This window comes from Telmatherina bonti (assembly GCF_933228915.1).
Source record: "Telmatherina bonti genome assembly, chromosome: 2".
In the NCBI taxonomy this organism is placed as follows: domain Eukaryota; kingdom Metazoa; phylum Chordata; class Actinopteri; order Atheriniformes; family Telmatherinidae; genus Telmatherina; species Telmatherina bonti.
Genome location: NC_136620.1, coordinates 37,834,090 through 37,855,274, shown reverse-complemented (window position 1 = coordinate 37,855,274; position 21,185 = coordinate 37,834,090). Strand labels below are relative to the sequence as shown.

Here is a 21,185-nt window from a genome sequence, read left to right as displayed (position 1 = left end):
TCCATCAGAGGATCCGCGTGTTCAGATATAGTCTGAGGGCCCCATGTCCGATCGTAACATGACTCAAGACCATTAATAATAGATTACATGCATAATGTATCCTCTGGTTCTCTGGAGGGAAACTCATTGAAAAGATCTGAATTACTCTCAAGGTCATTTACTTGATCAGTCACACAGTGCTGCTAAAGTTTGAGCTGCCTACCTTATGGGCTCCATTAACTGGGAGCCACAACGTTCAGATGAGCAGAGCATGATGGAAATAATCATGATGAAGCTACTGTGGACAACCAGTCACGTTGTGATGCTGACTCAAACCAGTTTGTGACAAAGAAATGCAAAACCTTCAGGTTTAAGGTTGAGATAGGAAGTTGGTGATTAAATAAATAAATATACTACATAAAATACTCTAGGCTACTTAATACCACTGATGCGGTAGGAAATGTGGCTTCTGCATGTTGGAAGTTTCGCTGGAGCAACAGTGACCTCTGGCGTTGCGCAGGCGAAACTACAGTTTATGCCAAAGTACACCAAACTGATGTCGCTTTTTACACCATTTATATGTGCATATGTGATACTATTTATAATTTATTTCTACCCTGATGTAATATCATGAATATAGAGCATTTATGCAGAGTCACAAAATGATAATTCCATCATGTCAGACTTTTTAATGAAATTTTAAAAAGCCAACAAGAGGGGAGGGTATACCGACATGCATCAACAACTTGTTTGTTATTGTAGTCTGATGTCTAAATGTGAAGAGTGTCATGAAGGGAACTGTTTAGCTATAAGCTGTCATCTATGGATTGGCAAGTTTTGTTTTACTTCTTTATTTTCTTTATTTTCTGTCTGTAATCATGTCAGTGAACAGCATGCAATGCAATAGTTAGACATCAAGTAACAATATTTGGTCATTACTCTGCATAAACTGTCTCCTTTAGGTTGTCAGACTGAAGACAGAACAGAAAAGACTGCAGAATTTGCATCTTCTTCCTGCTTATTGAGTCTGTGTTCTGGACTCCAGTGTCTGTAGAAACATTCTTAATTTTAACCTTTATATTAATCACAATCATCATGGGTCTGAATCAGCTTTGATCCTGGATGCTGTCAGCAACTGCTGCCAACAGATGGCTCTGTCCTCTGCAGCCATTTCCTAATATTTCATGCCTTTAATTAGAGTTTATGAGAAACACAACCAAAAAAATGACACCTCCACTGTAAGTGCCACTTCTTTTCCCTTTTCTGTTATTTTTCCTTTGAAAAACAAACCAAAGCCTCCCTTAATTAGTTTTCTTGTGTTGCTTTTGTTGAAAATCATTGTGATATTTTTATGCCTGAATGTCATTCATATTTAAAATAAGCTGTGTAAAAAACAAATGAAAAGGCTTGCCTTCATTTACGAGAGCATTTTAAGTTGCTGCATGAAATGTGGAGCTTGTTTCCAGGTCCTTTTTAAATCCCGGAAAAGAAGCAAAAGTAACTATAAACCTGCTGTATCACAGTCATGGATTAAGTCTGTTTTGATGCTTAGTTTCTAGAAGTTTGGTATTTTTCAGTGTGATGACTTACTTAAGAAAGAAATGTAACATTAATCCTTTTCAGATGTAGAGTCCAAATCTGTGCCTCAGTCACTGTAAATACAACACGAGCATGCTGCACCTGAAGGATCTGGATTACATCCTAGAACTGCATAAATACCTGAAAATAAGTCCTGCAGGCAAGTCACTGTAGCGCTTTAAGTCAGGGATTGGGTGTTCAAAATGTCCAAATTGGAAAGTACCAGAAGGAGAAAAAAAAAGTATTTGATGTGTGCAACAAATAAACAAACCAAAACAAAAAAAACAAAAAAAAAAACAAAAAAAAAAACACTGAAAACTCCCGGTTGTCACAAAAACCAGCAACAAGAGGGGGTTGCACGAATTTTACTGCAGTGTCAACATTCATGAGAAATTGTGTCCAGCTTAGCAGAAACATGACAAAGTCCTTTCCTTTGGTGATTTAAGCACAGAAAAGCAGATAAAACCCACACTATCATGTCTTCCTTCTGTCATCTGTATCTGGAAACGGCCATAGACATAAATATTATCATGATGCATCTTCATTATATATGAGAGAATCCTACTCATAGGTTGCTCTCCATCTTGATGCTTATATATTATTTAATATATAAAGACAGATATTGACTTATTGAATGGACTGGTAACATGTGCAGGGCGAACCCTGGCTCTTGCCTAACAGCTGCTGATATAAAGACTCTAAACTTCCACAAGCATATATTTTAATGAGAAGGTGTAGAGACTAGATAGATACATGGCAATAACTTTAAGAAACTGTATTTGTGAGCTTGTGTTATATTGTATGATATGATAGGATATGATATGATATGATATGATATGATATGATATGATATGATATGATATGATATGATATTGTATCGTATTGTATTGTATTGTATTGTATTGTATTGTATTGTACTGTACGTTACGTTACGTTACGTTATATTACACTTCCTCTTATAATGCACTTTTATAACAATGATTACAATGTAATCCAGCATCATCAATATACCATCAGTCATACACATAAATGGTCAAAATCAACATATTATTGAAAACAACATGAAATTTATTATGAATAATTTAAGACAAATGTTGATTGAAATGCATCAGTTCTTTGTTCTGGCTGCAATTGAGGGTCAACTTGCTGAAATAAATTAAAATGAGGGAATAGGGAGAAATTATAATAACAAAGACAAAGAATTTTTCATTCAAGCTCTTATTCCTGACAGTGATGGAAGGATTGTCTTCCTGTATGGCTCAGCGCTGCAAAGCTACGCACGCTACACAGCTGGACAGCTGCACAGCTGGATGGCACTTTGCACAACAGACCACAATAGGACATGCAATACCTTAGTCCACTGAAGGACATCAGCTTCCTCAAGAATCCCATCCCTTCATACCCTTGGTGTTGCATTTGCAGTCTAGTCTGTTATTCAACTGAAGTCTCAGTTCTGGGAATTCTTTTAACACCTCCACTTCTTCTCCAAAGATGAAATCAATGTTTTTCTTACTCCTGCACCTCCAATATCCAAAATCTTCTCTTCTGAAGTTTCCTGTATAAAAACACATAGTGAGAGTACACTCCCTTATGGTACTCCAGTGTTGCTGACTATCATCTCTTTCCCATAAACTTCAATATATTGTTGGAAGTTGTGAATCCAAGCAGCTGTACAGGCATCCTCCAGTTTTTCTGGAGCTTCTCATCTCTCATCTCTGGATGAGATTTTTTAGGGTGTGGAACAAGGCAGGATGTCAACCAGGAACTTTCTTCGGACTCAGACTAATGTAAAAGAGGTTCTGTATAATCCATCAGATCTCTATAATCTGTCCATTTGTATAAATGCAACTGAATGCATTAATGCATTTGCTTGGCCTTGATTTAGAGGTGCAGTTCTAGACATTTTAGGTGTTTCACCATAAATGACTAGGAATAACCCTGGGGTACACAAATAACTTGCTTCTGTGAAAACATGTACTTCTGTAATATTTTATTTCTGCAAAACTCATTGAAAGATAGATTTTTCTAAAATTAATTAGAAATGAAGTCAGGAATAGCAGATAAGAGAGTTATATTCCTGAGAAGTCAGAAGGTGGGACTGTAAAATACCTCCAGGTGATGACCAATGGATTTGTTGTTACATCAAAGACAGTCACCTTATCTTCTTCAGTTAGAAGGCCTGAACCCACCGCTTTCACTGAGTGATGACAGAACCGAGTGTTTTCTCAAGTCAGCGTGCTTCCAGGGACCAAGGTGTTCAGAAGGCACTTCTGCTTAATTCGCTTTGGAATTTGGGGAATAACTGTCACGGTGCAATATGGCGGAGGAAAAACCCAAATACAGAATGATTCAGCAGGACAAACAAGTACATGGACAAAAAATAAAACAAAAAACAGACTGAAAGATACAGGGAAAATGAGGAATGACAAGAAGCCACTGATGAAAAGAAAAAAAAAACAATAAGCAGGTAAAAAAAAATCAAGACCAGATGTGTCATTAACAGGAAGGAAGCTCATTTCAACAGACCAGGCGGATTTACTGCAAAATAAAACAGGACACAAAGCAAGGCCTCACCTTGAAACAAGACAGATCATGAAAATGATTGATCATAAGAAAAACAAAACCTGTTTGTTATGGCAACTACTGTAATCTTTGCATCTTTACATTTGCTTTTGACATTGTTATGATAGTGCAGGGTCACCATGGCCAGAAACTAGACCCATGATGGATGGATGGATGGATGGATGGATGGATGGATGGATGGATACCAGGAGTTTCCCCTATAAACATTTGTTTCATTCTACAGGTGAAAGGCCAGTCTTTGACCAATAAAATACACTACTTCATTGTTGAGAGGGATTGAACAACTGGACATTTACGTAAGGGCTCTTTTGTGAATTAAGGATTATTGTGGACACCATTTATTCATTTATTTGTTTATTTACTTATTTTATGATTCCCGTTAGCCATGACTGCGTACCTTGTCTTGTTGTTTATTCTTCGTTTCTTTTCCCCTCAGTATTAAAGTATATAAAAATAGAATTTAAAAAATACCTTACATCTTGAATTCAAGGTGGCTAAATTTAAAATAATTAACTAAAAACAAACAAAAATAATAATATTTTGTAAACATCATCTATTCTCCTTCTTATTCATATAATTATTTCTTAATGCACAAAGACTGTCAAAGATAATCAAATATGTGATCAACTTAAAACTAAACTGTAAAGATAGCAGAATGAAGATTGCACACTATATCCACATTTTAATACAATTTGCATAATTGAACACATAAATATGATGTAACAAACTAGAATTTTAAACTTTCATCCAGCAATTTGATTGCTTTATTAGATTAGGGTTCTTCAGGGTTAATACTGGTGACAACAGGAGTATTTATTTATGTATTCAGCCTATAAAACGCGTTTCCAAAATCCTCTTTAGGCCCGTTTAAAATTTAATATCGCCACAAATTGCTTTATGTAATTTAACATGGTTTACGTTAGGTACAGATTAGGGCTCCCTTGGGTGGGCGGGGTGGATTATAACCTTACAAACGCGCTATTAGTACTGGATCGGTGTGCCCCGTACATAAAATCGAACACACTAGATGGAGAAAAACCTCGCCGTGTAGCATGTGACCATCCGGGTACTTCTGGCCTTACCACATAACTCTGTACTTGGCTTCCGATTAGCTGCATTTAAATGGATTTTTCAGATGTTAATATTGGGTTTTCGCTCCATTGACGAATTTATATAAAAGCTTTAAAGAGAATACAAACAAGATTTAACATTTGGGAGGTGGAAAGATACTTGCAAACGCCATGTAAGTAGATGTAAAAAGAGCACATTATTGAAACGTGACGGCGGAAAAGTTGCATAACAGCTGATTCTGACCAATCAGAGCCCTCCATTCCTGCCCTCGTATTCCTATGGGTGGAGATGTTGATACAGAAAGGACATCTTGCGTGGCCGAAATAGCCAGCCGTTCAGGTTTGTACTCATCGTTTTACCTGTTAAATAAGCAAAAAAAAATTGCCAACCGTATTTGTTGTTAGTCTACGACAGAGATAATTCGTAAATCTTTGGTTTTCTTTAAAAACTTTTTGCTTGCGGTTGGTGTGCGTCAAATAGGCTTCGTGCGTGCCTCGTGTTTCGGCGTACGAAAATAGAAATACTCCATACATTACCATTAGCTGAAATCAGTCTTATTTATCCTTGGATTCATTTTTTTTAGATGCTTTGGTTTCACCGTCGCTAGTAGTCGTGAAAAGATTCGTGTCTTTGTTGTTTTTTTTTTTTTTGTCCACATCTGCGGTTTTTATCTGCTGCATACACATGCAGCCACTGCTGGTCAGCAGACTCAACTCTGTGGATAAACTCATGGAGCAAGGTTAAGGTCTGATAAACCTTTAACGTCACATCACCAAACTCTTAAACGGATTTTAAAATCACCATTAAACAAGTTGGGAACATTTTTTTCTCCTTCAAAACAACGCAAGAGAGCGCTTTGTTGTTGTTATTGGGAATTTCCGTCCCTTCCTTTTTTTTTTCTTTCCCCCTTTGACCCCACAAGTGATTGATTAAAAAAAAAAAAAAAAAAAAAAATCCAGACGACATGGTGGTCAACACCATTCACTGGTTCAGAAAGGGACTGCGGCTGCACGACAACCCGTCTCTGAGGGACTCTATCCGGAGAGCAGACACCCTCCGCTGCATCTACATCCTGGACCCCTGGTTTGCAGGGTCCTCCAACGTGGGCATCAACAGATGGAGGTAAGACTTTGCACAGCACACCAAAACCTTTATTTTAAAATAGAAAAAGAAGAAGCAGAAACGATAGGAAGTGATAAAATGGGCCGTAGTTTATTATATAATGCGTCATAGTGGGTTTAAGGCTGATGGATCCTGTTGTTCTCCAGGCCTGTTGACTTTACCTGTTTGTAGGTCCACGTGCCACGGTTGTTCTGCACATTAGATCATCTGTAATGCTGGTTGCACCTGCTCAGTAAGCACTGAATGGTGATTAAAGAGATGCAACTTTGTAGAGATTTTTAAAAGTCCAGTGGAAAACACGTGTGAGACACTGATTATGTGTTTATATGTTGTTATGATAATGCCAGTGTTTAAGTTGCAGATCAGTTGTCCATTTTTTCCCTGTTTTATCCAAAGTTAGCTATAATGAAGAGTAGCAGTTCACAGAGATTTCCTTAAATGCAATTATAAATCTTCTGGACATCTCTATCAGAAGGTTTTTTTTGAAAAAATTAAGAATTTCTGCAAACTTTTAAGGGGCCACTTGTTTTTCAAGTCCAGTAATTTTCTCGTCCCTAATGGAGAACATGGTGTACAGATATGTCCTCCAAACATCACACAGTAAAATCCAATCACACACATCAGCTGTGACTAACCACATGAATTATAAATGAGAAAACACTGGTGAAATAAAACCACTAAAACCTCTAAAATAAAAAATAAACAGGAAAAATGCATCAAAAGGTCCTCAAATAATTTAAAAAGCTCAAGACAAAACACTAAAAGGAAATTAAAACAGTGCAAAAATAATCACTACCGTATGAATAAAATAATCTTTAGCTGTTTAAAAATCCTAAATATATATATATATATTTATTTATTTAATCATTTATGTATTAATGGCTATGATTTATTAAGAGATATTCCAATGACAATTACTTATCTGAAGTAGATTCTGGAAATGAAAGTATTCGACAACAGTGTTCATTTAATGAAGACGCAGTGTCCTCTGATTATGTGATCAGTGATTATCCACTGAAGAACGTGTCACTGAGGTTGAGATGGGCAGAACATCTCCATTTTATCGGCAAATACTGGAGTTAATAGTTTAAATGTTTAAAAACTATTCCTCAAAGAAAAAAAATGTCTATTTTTCCTCCTTTTCAGTTGAGAATATCAATATTTTGTGAAATCTGGAGGAATTTCTGCATTTTAAAGAGCAAGGCTGTTAGTGTGAGCTGGACACATGTACGGTTAGTCCATTGGAGGCTGTTCAGACCTGCTGCTAACACGGATCCAGCAGGATTAGAAATAAGCAGTGTGAAGTGAAGGTGCAGATGAAATAGGATGGATTGAGGATGTGTTATCCCTCCTACAAACAGCTGATAGCAGCTACGTGGCCATGCAGCTTAAAGGCAGCCATGTTATTTTGAGGACTTTTCGATCTAAGAAACATGCTCTTTAAATTCTTTAAGTGTAATTTAATCTTTTGTGTTATGCAGACTGTGTTGAGGTGATACCTCAAATGCTTGCTTTTACATGGGTGTAAGTGTGTGTGTGTGTGGGGGGGGGGGGGGGGGATGTTTCACATTACGTAGCTCATCTATCACTCGCAGTAACGTTCACTTTCAGCTTTATCTGAAACCACCCTTCATGGATAAAAGACGTCCAGACCAGCTGACCTTCACCGAAGGTCAGGGCGAATTTGTATGTTCACATGAACAACACACTGTGGTAGCTTTCTGCGCATCAGTGTGTGAAAATGCATCAAGTTCCACCTTGTGAATAGATGGAGGAAAGTGAAGACCAGTAGCCAAGAGAGGGGATTCCAGAAGAGGACCAGTAATCGTCATGAGGTTGTAAAGATGGCAGAAGCACAAAAAACGTGCAGGTCTGAGATCGCTAGATGTCCATCATCACAGCCCCCCTCTCAGCTACACCTCTTTGTCCATATTTGTATTTTCCGGAAGAGACGACACGTATGATGCTGCCAAGATGGCGATGGTAGGAACCGCCCAATGAGCTTCAATTCAGCTCTTTAGAAACTTACGGATCATGTCAAGGAGGCTCCGCCCATTTTTTTTACATACAGTCTATGATGTGGAGGCTGGAATATACTCTTATTACTGCTTTAAAAAAAAAAAACTGAATTACTGTATCTATTAGGGCTGTGACGATATCCTTTTCTTCCGATTCAATTCCGATTTTTTTGGGTGCCGATTTGATTTAAATTGCGATTCTAATACTTCTTTCATGTTGCTAATTGTTGTAGATTGAAAACAAAAATAATATATAAAACTTTTTTTTTTTATACCTATCATTTTTCTTGATTTCAATGAGGAAAAAACAACCTAGTTGCCAGATCATCATTTTGCTGCTATAATGCCCAAGAAGACAAGTAAAAAGATCAAAATTTGACAAAAATATTTTTTTTTTTTAAGAAAAAAAATCTATTTTAAAATTGTGAAACAAAAAAAATCAAGATTTTTCATTCGATTTTTCCCACCCCTAATATATATCATTACTTTCTATAAACCATTAAGCTCCCAGTGAATCGTCCTGGTTTGTTCCAGGATGATGGATCCAACATTCATATTCATGCATCATATGTTGGCTTAAAATGATGTGTATGGTGTATGTAAAGTGCCCTGTGACAACGTTGTTGTGAAGTGGCGCTGTACAAATAAAGTTTAATTGAATTGAATATACCTTCACTGAACCTGAACCTTTCTGGAAAATTCTAGCAGCATGTTGGACGGCATTCTCCACCTTCCTCAAAGGACTTGTTCCAACTGAGTTCCTCACAGTCTCTGAATATGTCAGTATGTTGGGTTATTAGGAATTCATGTATATTTATCTTAAAATGAAATGTTAATTCGGACTAGAATAATGACCTTTGACCTTCAGCATCAGGCCTTGTTTAATGCGCCCTGCATATTACCGCTAACTTCACAGATTCAGACATGGATTTGTTCCTTTGTGTCTTCATCTTGATAACTCACAATCACTCAGCTTATCAGCTGATTGATTTTACTTTGGTTGCATATATGTATGTAATACAAATCAATTTGATGTTGAATTCATGTACAGACTGCAGATTGTGCAGTTTCCTCTGAACAGACGCAGGTCCATAAAGCACATGACGGCTGGAGCCACATGTTCCAATGCACAGCTCTCAATGTTTGATGGTTTTTGTGAAGAGGAACAACTTGATCCATTTACGTCCTGATAAAAGCTCCACGCACAAAGCCCCCTGCTCGACCACCGTGATGGTACAAGTTATCTTTCCCGCTGTTCAGTAAAGAGCTGAGAAAATGGGTCATTGTGTTACATCATGCCCACGCACAGCTTTGACCTACATTTAAGTCTTACATTTTCTTCATTCTATCATCTCTTTTTCAGCATAAACACAATTTCTTTCTTTTATTCCGCCTCTTTAATGTTTCCTAACCACACAGTGCATTCTCAGGCTGCTTTTTAAGGTTTGGGGCTGCCATTATACCTGCTCGCTTTAAGCACACACAAGCTGCACTGCTACCGTTTATGCCACCATATTTCTGCTTTCTTGTTCTGTAAGTAAAAACTCCGACTTCAGCTGTTTGAGACTGATGCCGTTAGTCGCTGTAGCAGAATCTTACATGTAATTTAATGCTATTAGATTGCAGCTTGAGAGTAAAACTAGATAACATTTCTGTAGAATATCTATAGGTTTATGTAAATATTGTGGTATATGAAGAAAAAAGCAAAAAGTAAAACTAAAATGTGCGTCAGAGCCAAGATCGTTTAATGCAACAAACCAAACAAAGTTTACATTCACTTGAGAATAGATAAATATACATAACTTTTTTAATTAAAAGTGAATGTATTTACATCCTAAAGCTGAAATGATGAACGTCAGTCTGAATGAATATTTTCTGGTTTTATGGAGATACTTTAAGAAGAAATGAAATACAAAATGAACACATCTAAGCTTGTCTAGAATTTCTGAGCAGTATTTCCAAGTCATGTGTCTCTATACGTCTCTTCTACCCGAGGCAGAGGAGGTAACACGTGAACAAAATGTTCAGGAATTTGTTTGTTGGCTGTGTAGCTTAATGAATGCATGTCGCATCTGTGGGATGAAATGGAAGAAAAGAACATGTCTGCACATAAATGGCATGAGTCGCTTGTATGATGTGGTTTGTTCATTAGTTTCAACAAGCTGAGGTTTGTGTCCATGTGCTGGTTGAATCACAGAGAAAAGCTTCATGTTTGCAGACGCATAATTTCTTCTTGACTTTTTTCCTCTAAAGATCTTTTTTTCCTATTTCTCCAATAAATTAATATATATATATATATATATATATATATATATATATATATATATATATATATATATATAAAAATAGATAGATATGAGGAAAAAAGTCAAGATTTCACCAGAAGAGGGCCACCTCTTCATTAGTTCATACCATGTACCACATGTTGACTAACTTATATAACACTTTTATTTTTTTAATTCTATCATTTTTTTTACATAATAGTGCTGCTGTTGGCTGTTTTTTTAAATTAAAAAATACTTTCAACCATTTATTTATTTTTTCTATTTTAAATAATTGAATAATTAGTTGTTTTTAAATGAAGCCAAACAAAAAAATCACACTTTTTTTTCACTAACTTTTTGTTTTTCTTATATAATCTTTTGTTGAAAATGTGATTTAAATAATATTCTTTAGTTAAATATCTGATTATTTCTTCATAAAAGTTGGAAAATTTGCCTTTTTGATTAGTTTTTTTCCTGATTCTTTTGCGTATCATCTGCTGGGGCAAGGACCACATTTCCAACCAGCTTGAAGCTTCGATCAGAGCTGTTTCCAATTGAAATGTTACTCATTTAACACACAAACCCATAATTTGTGCTAAAGTTATGGTTTAAAACCCCGGCTGGGGGGTCATCAGATCAACTGTGGCTCCGTTTAGTGGTCTTATGATTGCATTTAGTGCATGTCTGGTGTATACATGTCACATGAAGAGGAAATGAAACAATCCGTCTGTCTTTCCAGGTTTTTGCTGCATTGTTTAGAGGACTTGGATGCCAGCCTGCGCAAACTCAACTCCCGTTTGTTTGTTATCAGAGGGCAGCCAACAGATGTCTTCCCTCGTCTTTTTAAGGTAAACATGCAGCTGAGGAGAACCCAGAAGAAACTTTTTACAACAGAAGAAAATAGAAAATTATTTCTCTACTTTTTGTTTGCAAAAGGAAAAACGACATAATCCAACATTCAGATAAGATACATTTATGTAAAACCATAAGACACTGTGGTAAAATGAGCATCAGGGAAACAATGTAAGACGTTTAAAAAGACGTATTTAATAACCTGAAGTTTGATGCTCCTCTGAACACACACACCTTATTCAGGCTAATCACTCTGAAATGATGTGTAGTTACTAGAAAAGCACTCAGCAAATCTTTCTGGAATATCTCTCATGATGGTAGTCATCCAAAAGCTGGTTGATCTAATAATCACCTCAATTACCTACTGATGAATATCAATCTTATTGTGTGTGTGTGTGTGTGTGTGTGTCACTCAGGAGTGGAAGATTAGCCGTTTATCCTACGAATACGACTCTGAGCCGTTTGGTAAGGAACGCGATGCGGCCATCCAGAAGCTCGCCAGTGAGGCTGGCGTAGAGGTCATCGTGAGGATTTCACACACACTCTACGATCTGGACAGGTGAGGACGGGATGAGATGGAATAAACCTTTGACACAGTTGCTTCAGATTCTGTGTGTGACCGACTTTAATGTTCATTTTTCTCCCCTAAAGGATAATCGAGCATAATGGCGGGCAGCCTCCTCTGACGTACAAGCGCTTCCAGGCTTTAATCAACCGAATGGATGCTGTGGATCTGCCTGCAGAGACCATCTCATCTGAAGTCATTAAAAACTGCGGCACGCCCATCAGCGATGACCACGATGACAAGTTTGGGGTGCCCTCCCTGGAAGAACTTGGTAAATGTGCATTTACTAACACAACAGTGTAGGTGTGTGTATGTGGTGCAGCCTAACCATCATGTCTGACTGGCAGGTTTTGAGACGGAGGGCCTGACCACGGCAGTATGGCCAGGCGGAGAAACGGAAGCCCTCATGAGGCTCGAGCGGCATCTGGAGAGAAAGGTAACCTTTAACCTCTCGGTGTGTTACTACATCACTCGAGCTTCGCCTCACTGCTGCAGCCTGACGGCAAACTGCATGTGTGGTTTCTCACTTTGAAATGTGATGCATCATCACGACTGACGTTTACATGTTGCTCTTAAAGAGATGACATGCATGCAGGTAATCCAATTCCCCAGATTGCATCTTATTTTCTCATGCATGATTTTATTTATTCATTTCTTTTGTTTTGTGCTTTGATGATGTCTTCTAAGACGATGTGGGGTCCCATCTGACCCTTCAGTACACGACTTATTCTCGTGTGAACTTTCATTTCTTCTTCCTGTTCATGTGCGTTTTACTGACACATGTAGTCACTAGGGCTGTGACGATACGCTTTTGTCCCAGTTTGATTCCAATGTTTTTCGGTGGCGATTCGTTTTAATTGCGATTCTCACAATTCTTCGATATTGCTGATTTTTGTAAATTAAAAACAAACAAAAAAATTTAATAAAACTTTTATTTTGCTGATTATTTTTCCTTATTCTTTTTGTTTTTAATCTACAAAAATCAGCAATATCGGAGAATTGTGAGAATCGCATTTTAAATCAAATTGGAATCTAATCATACAACAGCATATCGTCACAGCCCTAGTGGTCACACGTCTGAGATCTGCATCAAAGTCTATCTAGTTTATTGGTTTATCAAAGGATGGATGCTGTTTAGGAAGTTTCTATTCCTGAGGCAGCAGAGGATAATAATTTCTCCACAGACCTCGGCAGGTTTTCTTCCAGCTGTTAGATGAATGATGACTGTATGTTAAGCAGACGCCTGAAGCTGCTTTCACACTGGATGCGCTGACCCCTCCCCTTCAGAACTATGACTCAGTTCAACTTCCCGCATCAGAACTAGTGATGCGTTCCAGTTGGCTCGTAATTCCAAGCGCCGGAGAGCAGGTCACGTCTTTACCAGGTTCCAGCTGCAGCAGCTTGGAACAACGCACGCCTCCCAGGTAGCCGGTTTCAGAGCATCTCCGGTTAAGCTCCGGACTGAAACACCACAGATCAACTCTGAACACGTGCATGCTGACAACTGAAGCCAGTTCTGGTGAAAATGATTCATAAACGACACATATTGATTCGACAAGTCCTGGAAAATCTCAGCCTTAACTCCAGAATTATTAACAATTTGCTGATATTTACACAAGAAACGTGTTGAACAAACATGTCGACAGAAATTTAGGGAAGACGATGCTGCACTGCAGGTGGTGCTGGACGCCGCCAACGTTTTAATGATGGATTCTCTGTGAAAGTGAGGTCGTTTTGTCGTTTCTGGCACAAATTCAGAATAAATCGGGATCGGGTTGCATCATTAATAACTTTTTATTCAAAGTTGCAATTTAAAACTCTGCAAATCTTACAGGAGCGTGATTATTTTCATGTTAGGCAGCACCTGATCCCAGTTCCAAACCTGCATGTTTTCACAAATCTACTCCTTCAGTCGTGTTTCATGCCAGCCTAAAAGTTGTGTCAGCATCATGTGACGCCATCACTCAGCGGTAAAGTCACATTTTCAAACCTCATCATGGACTAATTTTCCATACATGCCTGAAACTGAGACAAAAATCACCAAAGACAGATGAAAGATAAACGTCTGAACTGTCCTGATGAAAGTTTTACTGAGCCGAGTCGCTCTAAACGATCTTGAAGCTGAGATCTCAGATGACATGTTGACAAAAATAAAACCTACAGAAAAAAGAAATAATTCAGCTGCATCTCTGAGACGGACACAAAGTTCTCTGGTTTTATGTCATTTCATGTGCCTGAAGCTGCATGTTGTCCATCATACGTTCTGTGATTTGGTGGAGTGCATGTGCACGTGCATGTGGAACGCTGCTGTGTGCAACACTGTAGCCACAACATGGCTGCAGAAGGCATGCAGACGGAGTCATGGTGGGGTGGAAGTGAGACAAACATCAGACTGTTTTAGTTTTTACTACAAGGCCAGAGTAAAGCTGTTGTAGAGGAAATGTAACCTTCAGGCTTCAGTGTTTTGACCACACGTTGCGCGCAACCCCCCCCCCCCCCCCCCCCCCCCCCTGCTGGAGGTTTTTCCTTCCTGTTAGGAGTTTTTAATGCAGCTGATTCAGTCGGTTGCAGTTTTTACTACACTGCTACACCTTCGTACATCTGACTCATGTAAATTAGTTTTGTTTTGGATCACAGTGAGTTTACCAGACTTGGTTTAGTCTGTAAAGTTCCTTGAGATGAACACAGTTTCCTCTGAACTTGTTTATTTCTGGCGACGATCCGTCACGTCGTGCTGTGTTGCCTTCATCTGAGACTTTCCTGTTTTCACCTTTTTAAAGCTTCGTCTTCTGACAAATCATTTTTATCCTCTCTAACAGGCCTGGGTGGCAAACTTTGAGCGTCCACGTATGAATGCCAACTCGCTGCTGGCCAGTCCCACAGGCCTGAGCCCCTACCTGCGCTTCGGATGCCTCTCCTGTCGCCTCTTCTACTTCAAACTTACCGATCTGTACAGAAAGGTACAAATAACCAACTGGTTCTTTCCCAGTCTTTTAGGACGGCGTTTGCTTTGTTTTACCAGAACCAAATGGGCTGAAAAGATCAACTTGGCGTCACTGTTTTGTCTCAATGTTTCCATAAGGTGAAGAAGAACAGCACTCCGCCGCTGTCCCTGTACGGCCAGCTGTTGTGGAGGGAGTTCTTTTACACAACGGCCACCAACAACCCCTGCTTTGACAAGATGGAGGGAAACCCTGTGTGTGTCCAGATCCCGTGGGACCGGAACCCGGAGGCGCTGGCCAAGTGGGCAGAGGGACGAACGGGCTTCCCGTGGATCGACGCCATCATGACCCAGCTGAGGCAGGAGGGGTGGATACATCACTTGGCGAGGCACGCTGTGGCCTGCTTTGTCACGAGGGGAGACCTGTGGATCAGCTGGGAGGAGGGCATGAAGGTCAGGCAGCTCATGCATGCGGTGTAATCATCATCATCACATAACCTTGCTGTTTCCAGCCTTCCATCATGGATTGTCTCAAGTGTCCGCTTTGCTTTCGGGGTTGCAGGTCTTTGAGGAGTTGTTACTGGATGCAGACTGGAGCGTAAACGCTGGCAGCTGGATGTGGCTTTCCTGCAGTTCATTTTTCCAGCAGTTTTTCCACTGCTACTGCCCCGTGGGATTTGGACGACGCACCGATCCCAACGGCGACTACATCCGGTCAGTCGGTGCTTCCATGTGCATCACATGAACATAAAAACCCAGCTCTTTCGTAATGTGGGAGTACTTTGAGTCTTTGTGCTGCGCACAGTCACTCAGATTAAAATGGGAAAGTAGGATCTCATGGTTGGCTTGTGCTTCTTTGTAGCCTCACATGGGGAGAAATAATTCGTCATGGTTGCATCTGAATTATGAAAACATCCAGTTGTTTTGGTCTTTTATGTCATTTTTTTGGGCTGTTTATGAGAATTATGCAGTCATGATGAGAAGTGTTGGTGCGTTATTGTTCCTGTTTTCTACCTTCCACACATGTTAATGTTCTTCTCCTTCTTTGTTCCCAGACGTTATTTGCCCATATTAAGAGGTTTTCCAGCCAAGTACATCTATGATCCTTGGAACGCCCCAGAGGAAGTGCAGAAGGCAGCCAAGTGTATCATCGGAGTCCACTACCCCAAACCCATGGTGAACCACGCTGAGGCCAGCCGCATCAACATAGAGAGGATGAAGCAAATCTACCAACAACTGTCCTGCTACCGAGGACTGGGTATGGACCTAAGCAGCTGTCAATAAACTCTTTATTTACTTAGATTTGTGCTGTTACCTGATTAGCTGCTTAAATCTGTTCTGTTTAGTTATTTACATAAAAGCACCTGCTTGGACTAAGATATGACACCATCTGATATTACTCTAAAATACAACAGTAGCAAAAACACAAGACATGCTGACAAGAAGTGCAACTCCACGGTTCATTAGATTACATGAACTGCAGATGACGAAGAACTTAGATGATCCATAAAGAGCCATGATGGAGTTGCTGGAGTGAATTTGAGCTCATAAATACAAATATATGTTTGAGATACTTTCACATCAACTTGGTCTGAATTTTACCTGATTATGTTGTAACTTTTTGTGCTGTGGGGTTTTATGGCTCCGGTACATAATTAATGTAGAAAGAATTATTAATGCTAATTCTTTGACAGCAAGGCAGCAAATGGTAACGATAACCATCTGACATGCAGAGCTTCATACTGCTTCCAGGCTGAACATGCATCATGATTTAAACCCCTTTCCAGTGCTTTCCATTTACTGGATAGCAGCTGAATGTATCTGCGTCATCAGGAGGACCTGATGCTTCTGTGTAATATTGAGCAACAGCCGTCTGGGAAGGACCCGGGAACATGAACGTTTCAGTTTCAGCACAGCCGAGGTCTGAGCCGTAGCAGCCATGTTCATGGACAGTCACACGGCAGGGATCTAAATCTGCGTAGAGTCAGGTTATGAACGACAGCATTGTCACTACTTTCACACGAGCCAGCACACTAAACAAACATGCTAAAGCAGCGTGTAATGAGAACACTAACCGTCAGGATTTCCAGAGTTTGGTGTTTTGGCTTCTCTTCGGACAGACGGAAGCATCACGGTACAGTGTTGCAGTTAAATCTTCTCCACTATATTACTGACCTTTGGGTCACCTGGAATATTTGTGATACAGTATTGCTGTTCAACACGACCACTGTGCACCTGGCAGGTCGGGCTGTTGCTATGGCATCAGCACATGTTCTGTCCAGTCATGCATACAAAGCCAAATTCACACATGCATCATGACATACTGTTATTTCCAGGCTTTATCTCCCAGTTTGAATCCTGCAGCTTTAACAACGATGTGTGGATTTTTACTGGCTAACGAGTCACTTTGTACACATCCTCATCATGGAAAACACACAAAGAAAGGCTAATGATGCAGCCTTCATGTTAGGCAGTCCATGCATCCGTATGAAGAGGAAATGGAGCTGCTGCACACAGCTCACATTCAGGCCGCCTCTATAGCGGGGATTTTACGATGACACACCATAATGTGAAAGAAGTCTGGTTGTTTTTTAAAATGTTGCATTTACCTTGCAGGCCTGTTAGCAACAGTACCAGTCAATCCCAGCAATGGTACCAACGGCACAGGGACCAGTCAGGGTCCAGGAGGGACCTCTGAAGACCTGTCGGCACCAGATGGAACATCTCGAGCAGGTAAACAAACTTATGCTTCATACCTGTAAACAAGCTTATGCTTCATACCTGTAAACAAGCTTATGCTTCATACCTGTAAACAAGCTTATGCTTCATACCTGTAAACAAGCTTATGCTTCATACCCGTAAACAAACTTATGCTTCATACCCGTAAACAAGCTTATGCTTCATACCTGTAAACAAGCTTATGCTTCATACCCGTAAACAAGCTTATGCTTCATACCTGTAAACAAGCTTATGCTTCATACCTGTAAACAAGCTTATGCTTCATACCTGTAAACAAGCTTATGCTTCATACCTGTAAACAAGCTTATGCTTCATACCCGTAAACAAGCTTATGCTTCATACCTGTAAACAAGCTTATGCTTCATACCCGTAAACAAGCTTATGCTTCATACCCGTAAACAAACTTATGCTTCATACCTGTAAACAAGCTGATGCTTCATACCTGTAAACAAGCTTATGCTTCATACCCGTAAACAAGCTTATGCTTCATACCTGTAAACAAGCTGATGCTTCATACCTGTAAACAAGCTTATGCTTCATACCTGTAAACAAGCTTATGCTTCATACCTGTAAACAAGCTTATGCTTCATACCTGTAAACAAGCTTATGCTTCATACCCGTAAACAAACTTATGCTTCATACCTGTAAACAAGCTGATGCTTCATACCTGTAAACAAGCTTATGCTTCATACCCGTAAACAAGCTTATGCTTCATACCCGTAAACAAGCTTATGCTTCATACCCGTAAACAAGCTTATGCTTCATACCCGTAAACAAACTTATGCTTCATACCCGTAAACAAGCTTATGCTTCATACCTGTAAACAAGCTTATGCTTCATACCCGTAAACAAGCTTATGCTTCATACCCGTAAACAAGCTGATGCTTCATACCTGTAAACAAGCTGATGCTTAATACCTGTAAACAAGCTGATGCTTCATACCCGTAAACAAGCTGATGCTTCATACCTGTAAACAAGCTGATGCTTAATACCTGTAAACAAGCTGATGCTTCATACCCGTAAACAAGCTTATGCTTCATACCCGTAAACAAGCTTATGCTTCATACCTGTAAACAAGCTTATGCTTCATACCTGTAAACAAACTTATGCTTCATACCCGTAAACAAGCTTATGCTTCATACCCGTAAACAAGCTTATGCTTCATACCTGTAAACAAGCTGATGCTTAATACCTGTAAACAAGCTGATGCTTCATACCCGTAAACAAGCTGATGCTTCATACCCGTAAACAAGCTTATGTTTCATACCTGTAAACAAGCTTATGCTTCATACCCGTAAACAAGCTTATGCTTCATACCCGTAAACAAGCTTATGCTTCATACCTGTAAACAAGCTTATGCTTCATACCTGTAAACAAGCTTATGCTTCATACCTGTAAACAAGCTTATGCTTCATACCTGTAAACAAGCTTATGCTTCATACCTGTAAACAAGCTTATGCTTCATACCTGTAAACAAGCTTATGCTTCATACCTGTAAACAAGCTTATGCTTCATACCTGTAAACAAGCTGATGCTTCATACCTGTAAACAAGCTGATGCTTCATACCTGTAAACAAGCTGATGCTTCATACCCGTAAACAAGCTGATGCTTCATACCCGTAAACAAGCTTATGCTTCATACCCGTAAACAAGCTGATGCTTCATACCTGTATGGACCAACTCAGTTATATTTACTGTTGTTATGCAGTACCAGCATGTTGTTTACATAACAATCATCACATTCAAAGCTAAAATTACTCCCCGTGAGATTCAGGCAGTGAACTGGTTGATTTATAATATCTGAATTGTGTGTCCTGCGGTGTTGCTCGGAGCTGTTGACGACTGAAAGATGAATATTTTGCTTTTTTACACAAAGCCGCCGCTGTACTGCAAACATGCTAGTGATGTTCATGTCCGCTAAACTTTATGCACTTACATAAATTTTTACACGTCTGAATAATCCTTTACCTTCTGTGATCCGTTTTAAAGCAGAAAGGGGACAGTCCACACAGAAGCGCCGTCATGAGGACACTCCATCTGAAAACAACTCGAAATCCTGGAAGCCGAGCAAATAAGATGAAGAGAAGCAAGATTTCCTCAGCTAACATCCATCAGCCTGTTCCAAAACAAGCACAGTGGAGACAGGAGTGTGTTGCTTACTTCCTTATTTCTGGCTTTTTGTCTAAAGACCCTTTTGCAAATTCAGTACACACACACACACACACACGCTTGTCAGTTTAGATGTCAGGATTTCGTCTGGGTAATCAGCTGTAACACGGCTTGGGATGCAGCACAGCACACATGATCTGAAACATGAAGTCTTCACGTTAGTGTGACGTGAAGCGGCCTGTTGTCTTCCACTACAGTGTGTAACTGTACAAGTTGTGAAACCACTAAACACTCATTTAGTGTTGACACGAGGATTTAATCAGGATTTAAACGCTGAAGTCAGCTGATCAAAGTTTCTGTTTAATAACTGATCGGAGTTTCTGATGTAGAAATATTTCCGTCCCAGCTGTAATGCGAACAGCTGACATCATCAGGCGCCGTTGAAAACCCAGACAGAAGGTAAACTCGCCTGGAGCCCCCGTTTCCTACCGATATTACATCTTTTGTGTACATAATGTCAGTTTATTTTCCTTTTTCAAAGTGTAAAAACAAGTCGGATGTACAAAAGAAACGTGGAAGTCCGATGATAAAGCAGACCATCAAACATTTTGTTAATATTTGTTTTTTCATTTCCAGTTTTTGTATATTTGGTCGGATCCTTTTTTGTAAATAATGTTACCCAAATTAAAGTTCTAACAACCCCGTTTGTTCTTTTGTCTCCCCTGTGATAGTAAAATCCTATTATTTTTGTATAAAGAATCTAATTATAAATGTATTGCAAATGATAATAAAATACATAAAGTTATCAGGTCTATTGTTTTTGTTTCATAACATTGATGCTCACCTTTATTTTCACAAGAAGAATCAAGTATTTACTGTCCAGTCTTTGTTGGTTTTTACCTTTTACTGCACAAAACAGCCAAGTTTCAGGCAGTAAAACTGTTCCTTCAGGAACATGAGGACATGCTGGCTGGGTGCGAAGCTGCATGTTTTAACCACTACAGTTATGACACAAACCATTGCATAAGAAAAATGACACGCATTTCCAGAGTCTAATAATCCCAGGCAGAATTTGTCCATCTGTTAAGATAGGCTGTGTTTTACCTTAAAAACAAATCTGTAAGAAACTTTTAAAATATGTTTTATTAATAATTATTTTAACTATATGAAGCTTCTATATGCAAATTAACATCCGAAAACTACATTTAAAATGCATTTATGTGTTTGAGGTTTACTTTCCACTGCGCCTCTTGGCTCCACTGATATTCTTCCACCTTGCGATTCTTTTAAATTAAGAAATTGTGAATGAAGTAGATATTTTATCATCGGTTGTGTAATTAGAGAGGACGCCCCCTTGCGAGTGA

General features: G+C 39.2%; 1 protein-coding gene across 2 annotated transcripts; it reads left to right on the top strand.

The window, feature by feature from the left end:
• Positions 1 to 5,320: 5,320 nt before the first annotated feature.
• Positions 5,321 to 20,555, top strand: cry1b (cryptochrome circadian regulator 1b). 2 transcript variants are annotated; one of them, XM_079249761.1, is made up of 11 exons: positions 5,321 to 6,333; positions 11,355 to 11,463; positions 11,884 to 12,026; positions 12,119 to 12,303; positions 12,380 to 12,468; positions 14,852 to 14,992; positions 15,115 to 15,426; positions 15,536 to 15,687; positions 16,029 to 16,231; positions 17,590 to 17,706; positions 19,705 to 20,555. In XM_079249761.1, exons 1-11 carry the CDS (start codon positions 6,176 to 6,178, stop codon positions 19,785 to 19,787), a joined length of 1,692 nt encoding a protein of 563 aa, XP_079105887.1. In that variant the 5' UTR covers positions 5,321 to 6,175; the 3' UTR covers positions 19,788 to 20,555. The 2 variants fall into 2 exon arrangements, with proteins under 2 accessions (XP_079105887.1, XP_079105886.1); XM_079249760.1 differs by having other exon boundaries at positions 19,702 to 20,555.
• Positions 20,556 to 21,185: the final 630 nt, after the last annotated feature.

Excerpts from the sequence above, each read along its gene's own strand:
- cry1b (XM_079249760.1), top strand. The coding sequence starts at position 6,176 with ATGGTGGTCAACACCATTCACTGGTTCAGAAAGGGACTGCGGCTGCAC. Across the intron at positions 11,464-11,883 it reads TCTTCCCTCGTCTTTTTAAG|GAGTGGAAGATTAGCCGTTT; the intron begins GTAAACATGCAG and ends TGTGTCACTCAG. Across the intron at positions 16,232-17,589 it reads GTCCTGCTACCGAGGACTGG|GCCTGTTAGCAACAGTACCA; the intron begins GTATGGACCTAA and ends TTTACCTTGCAG.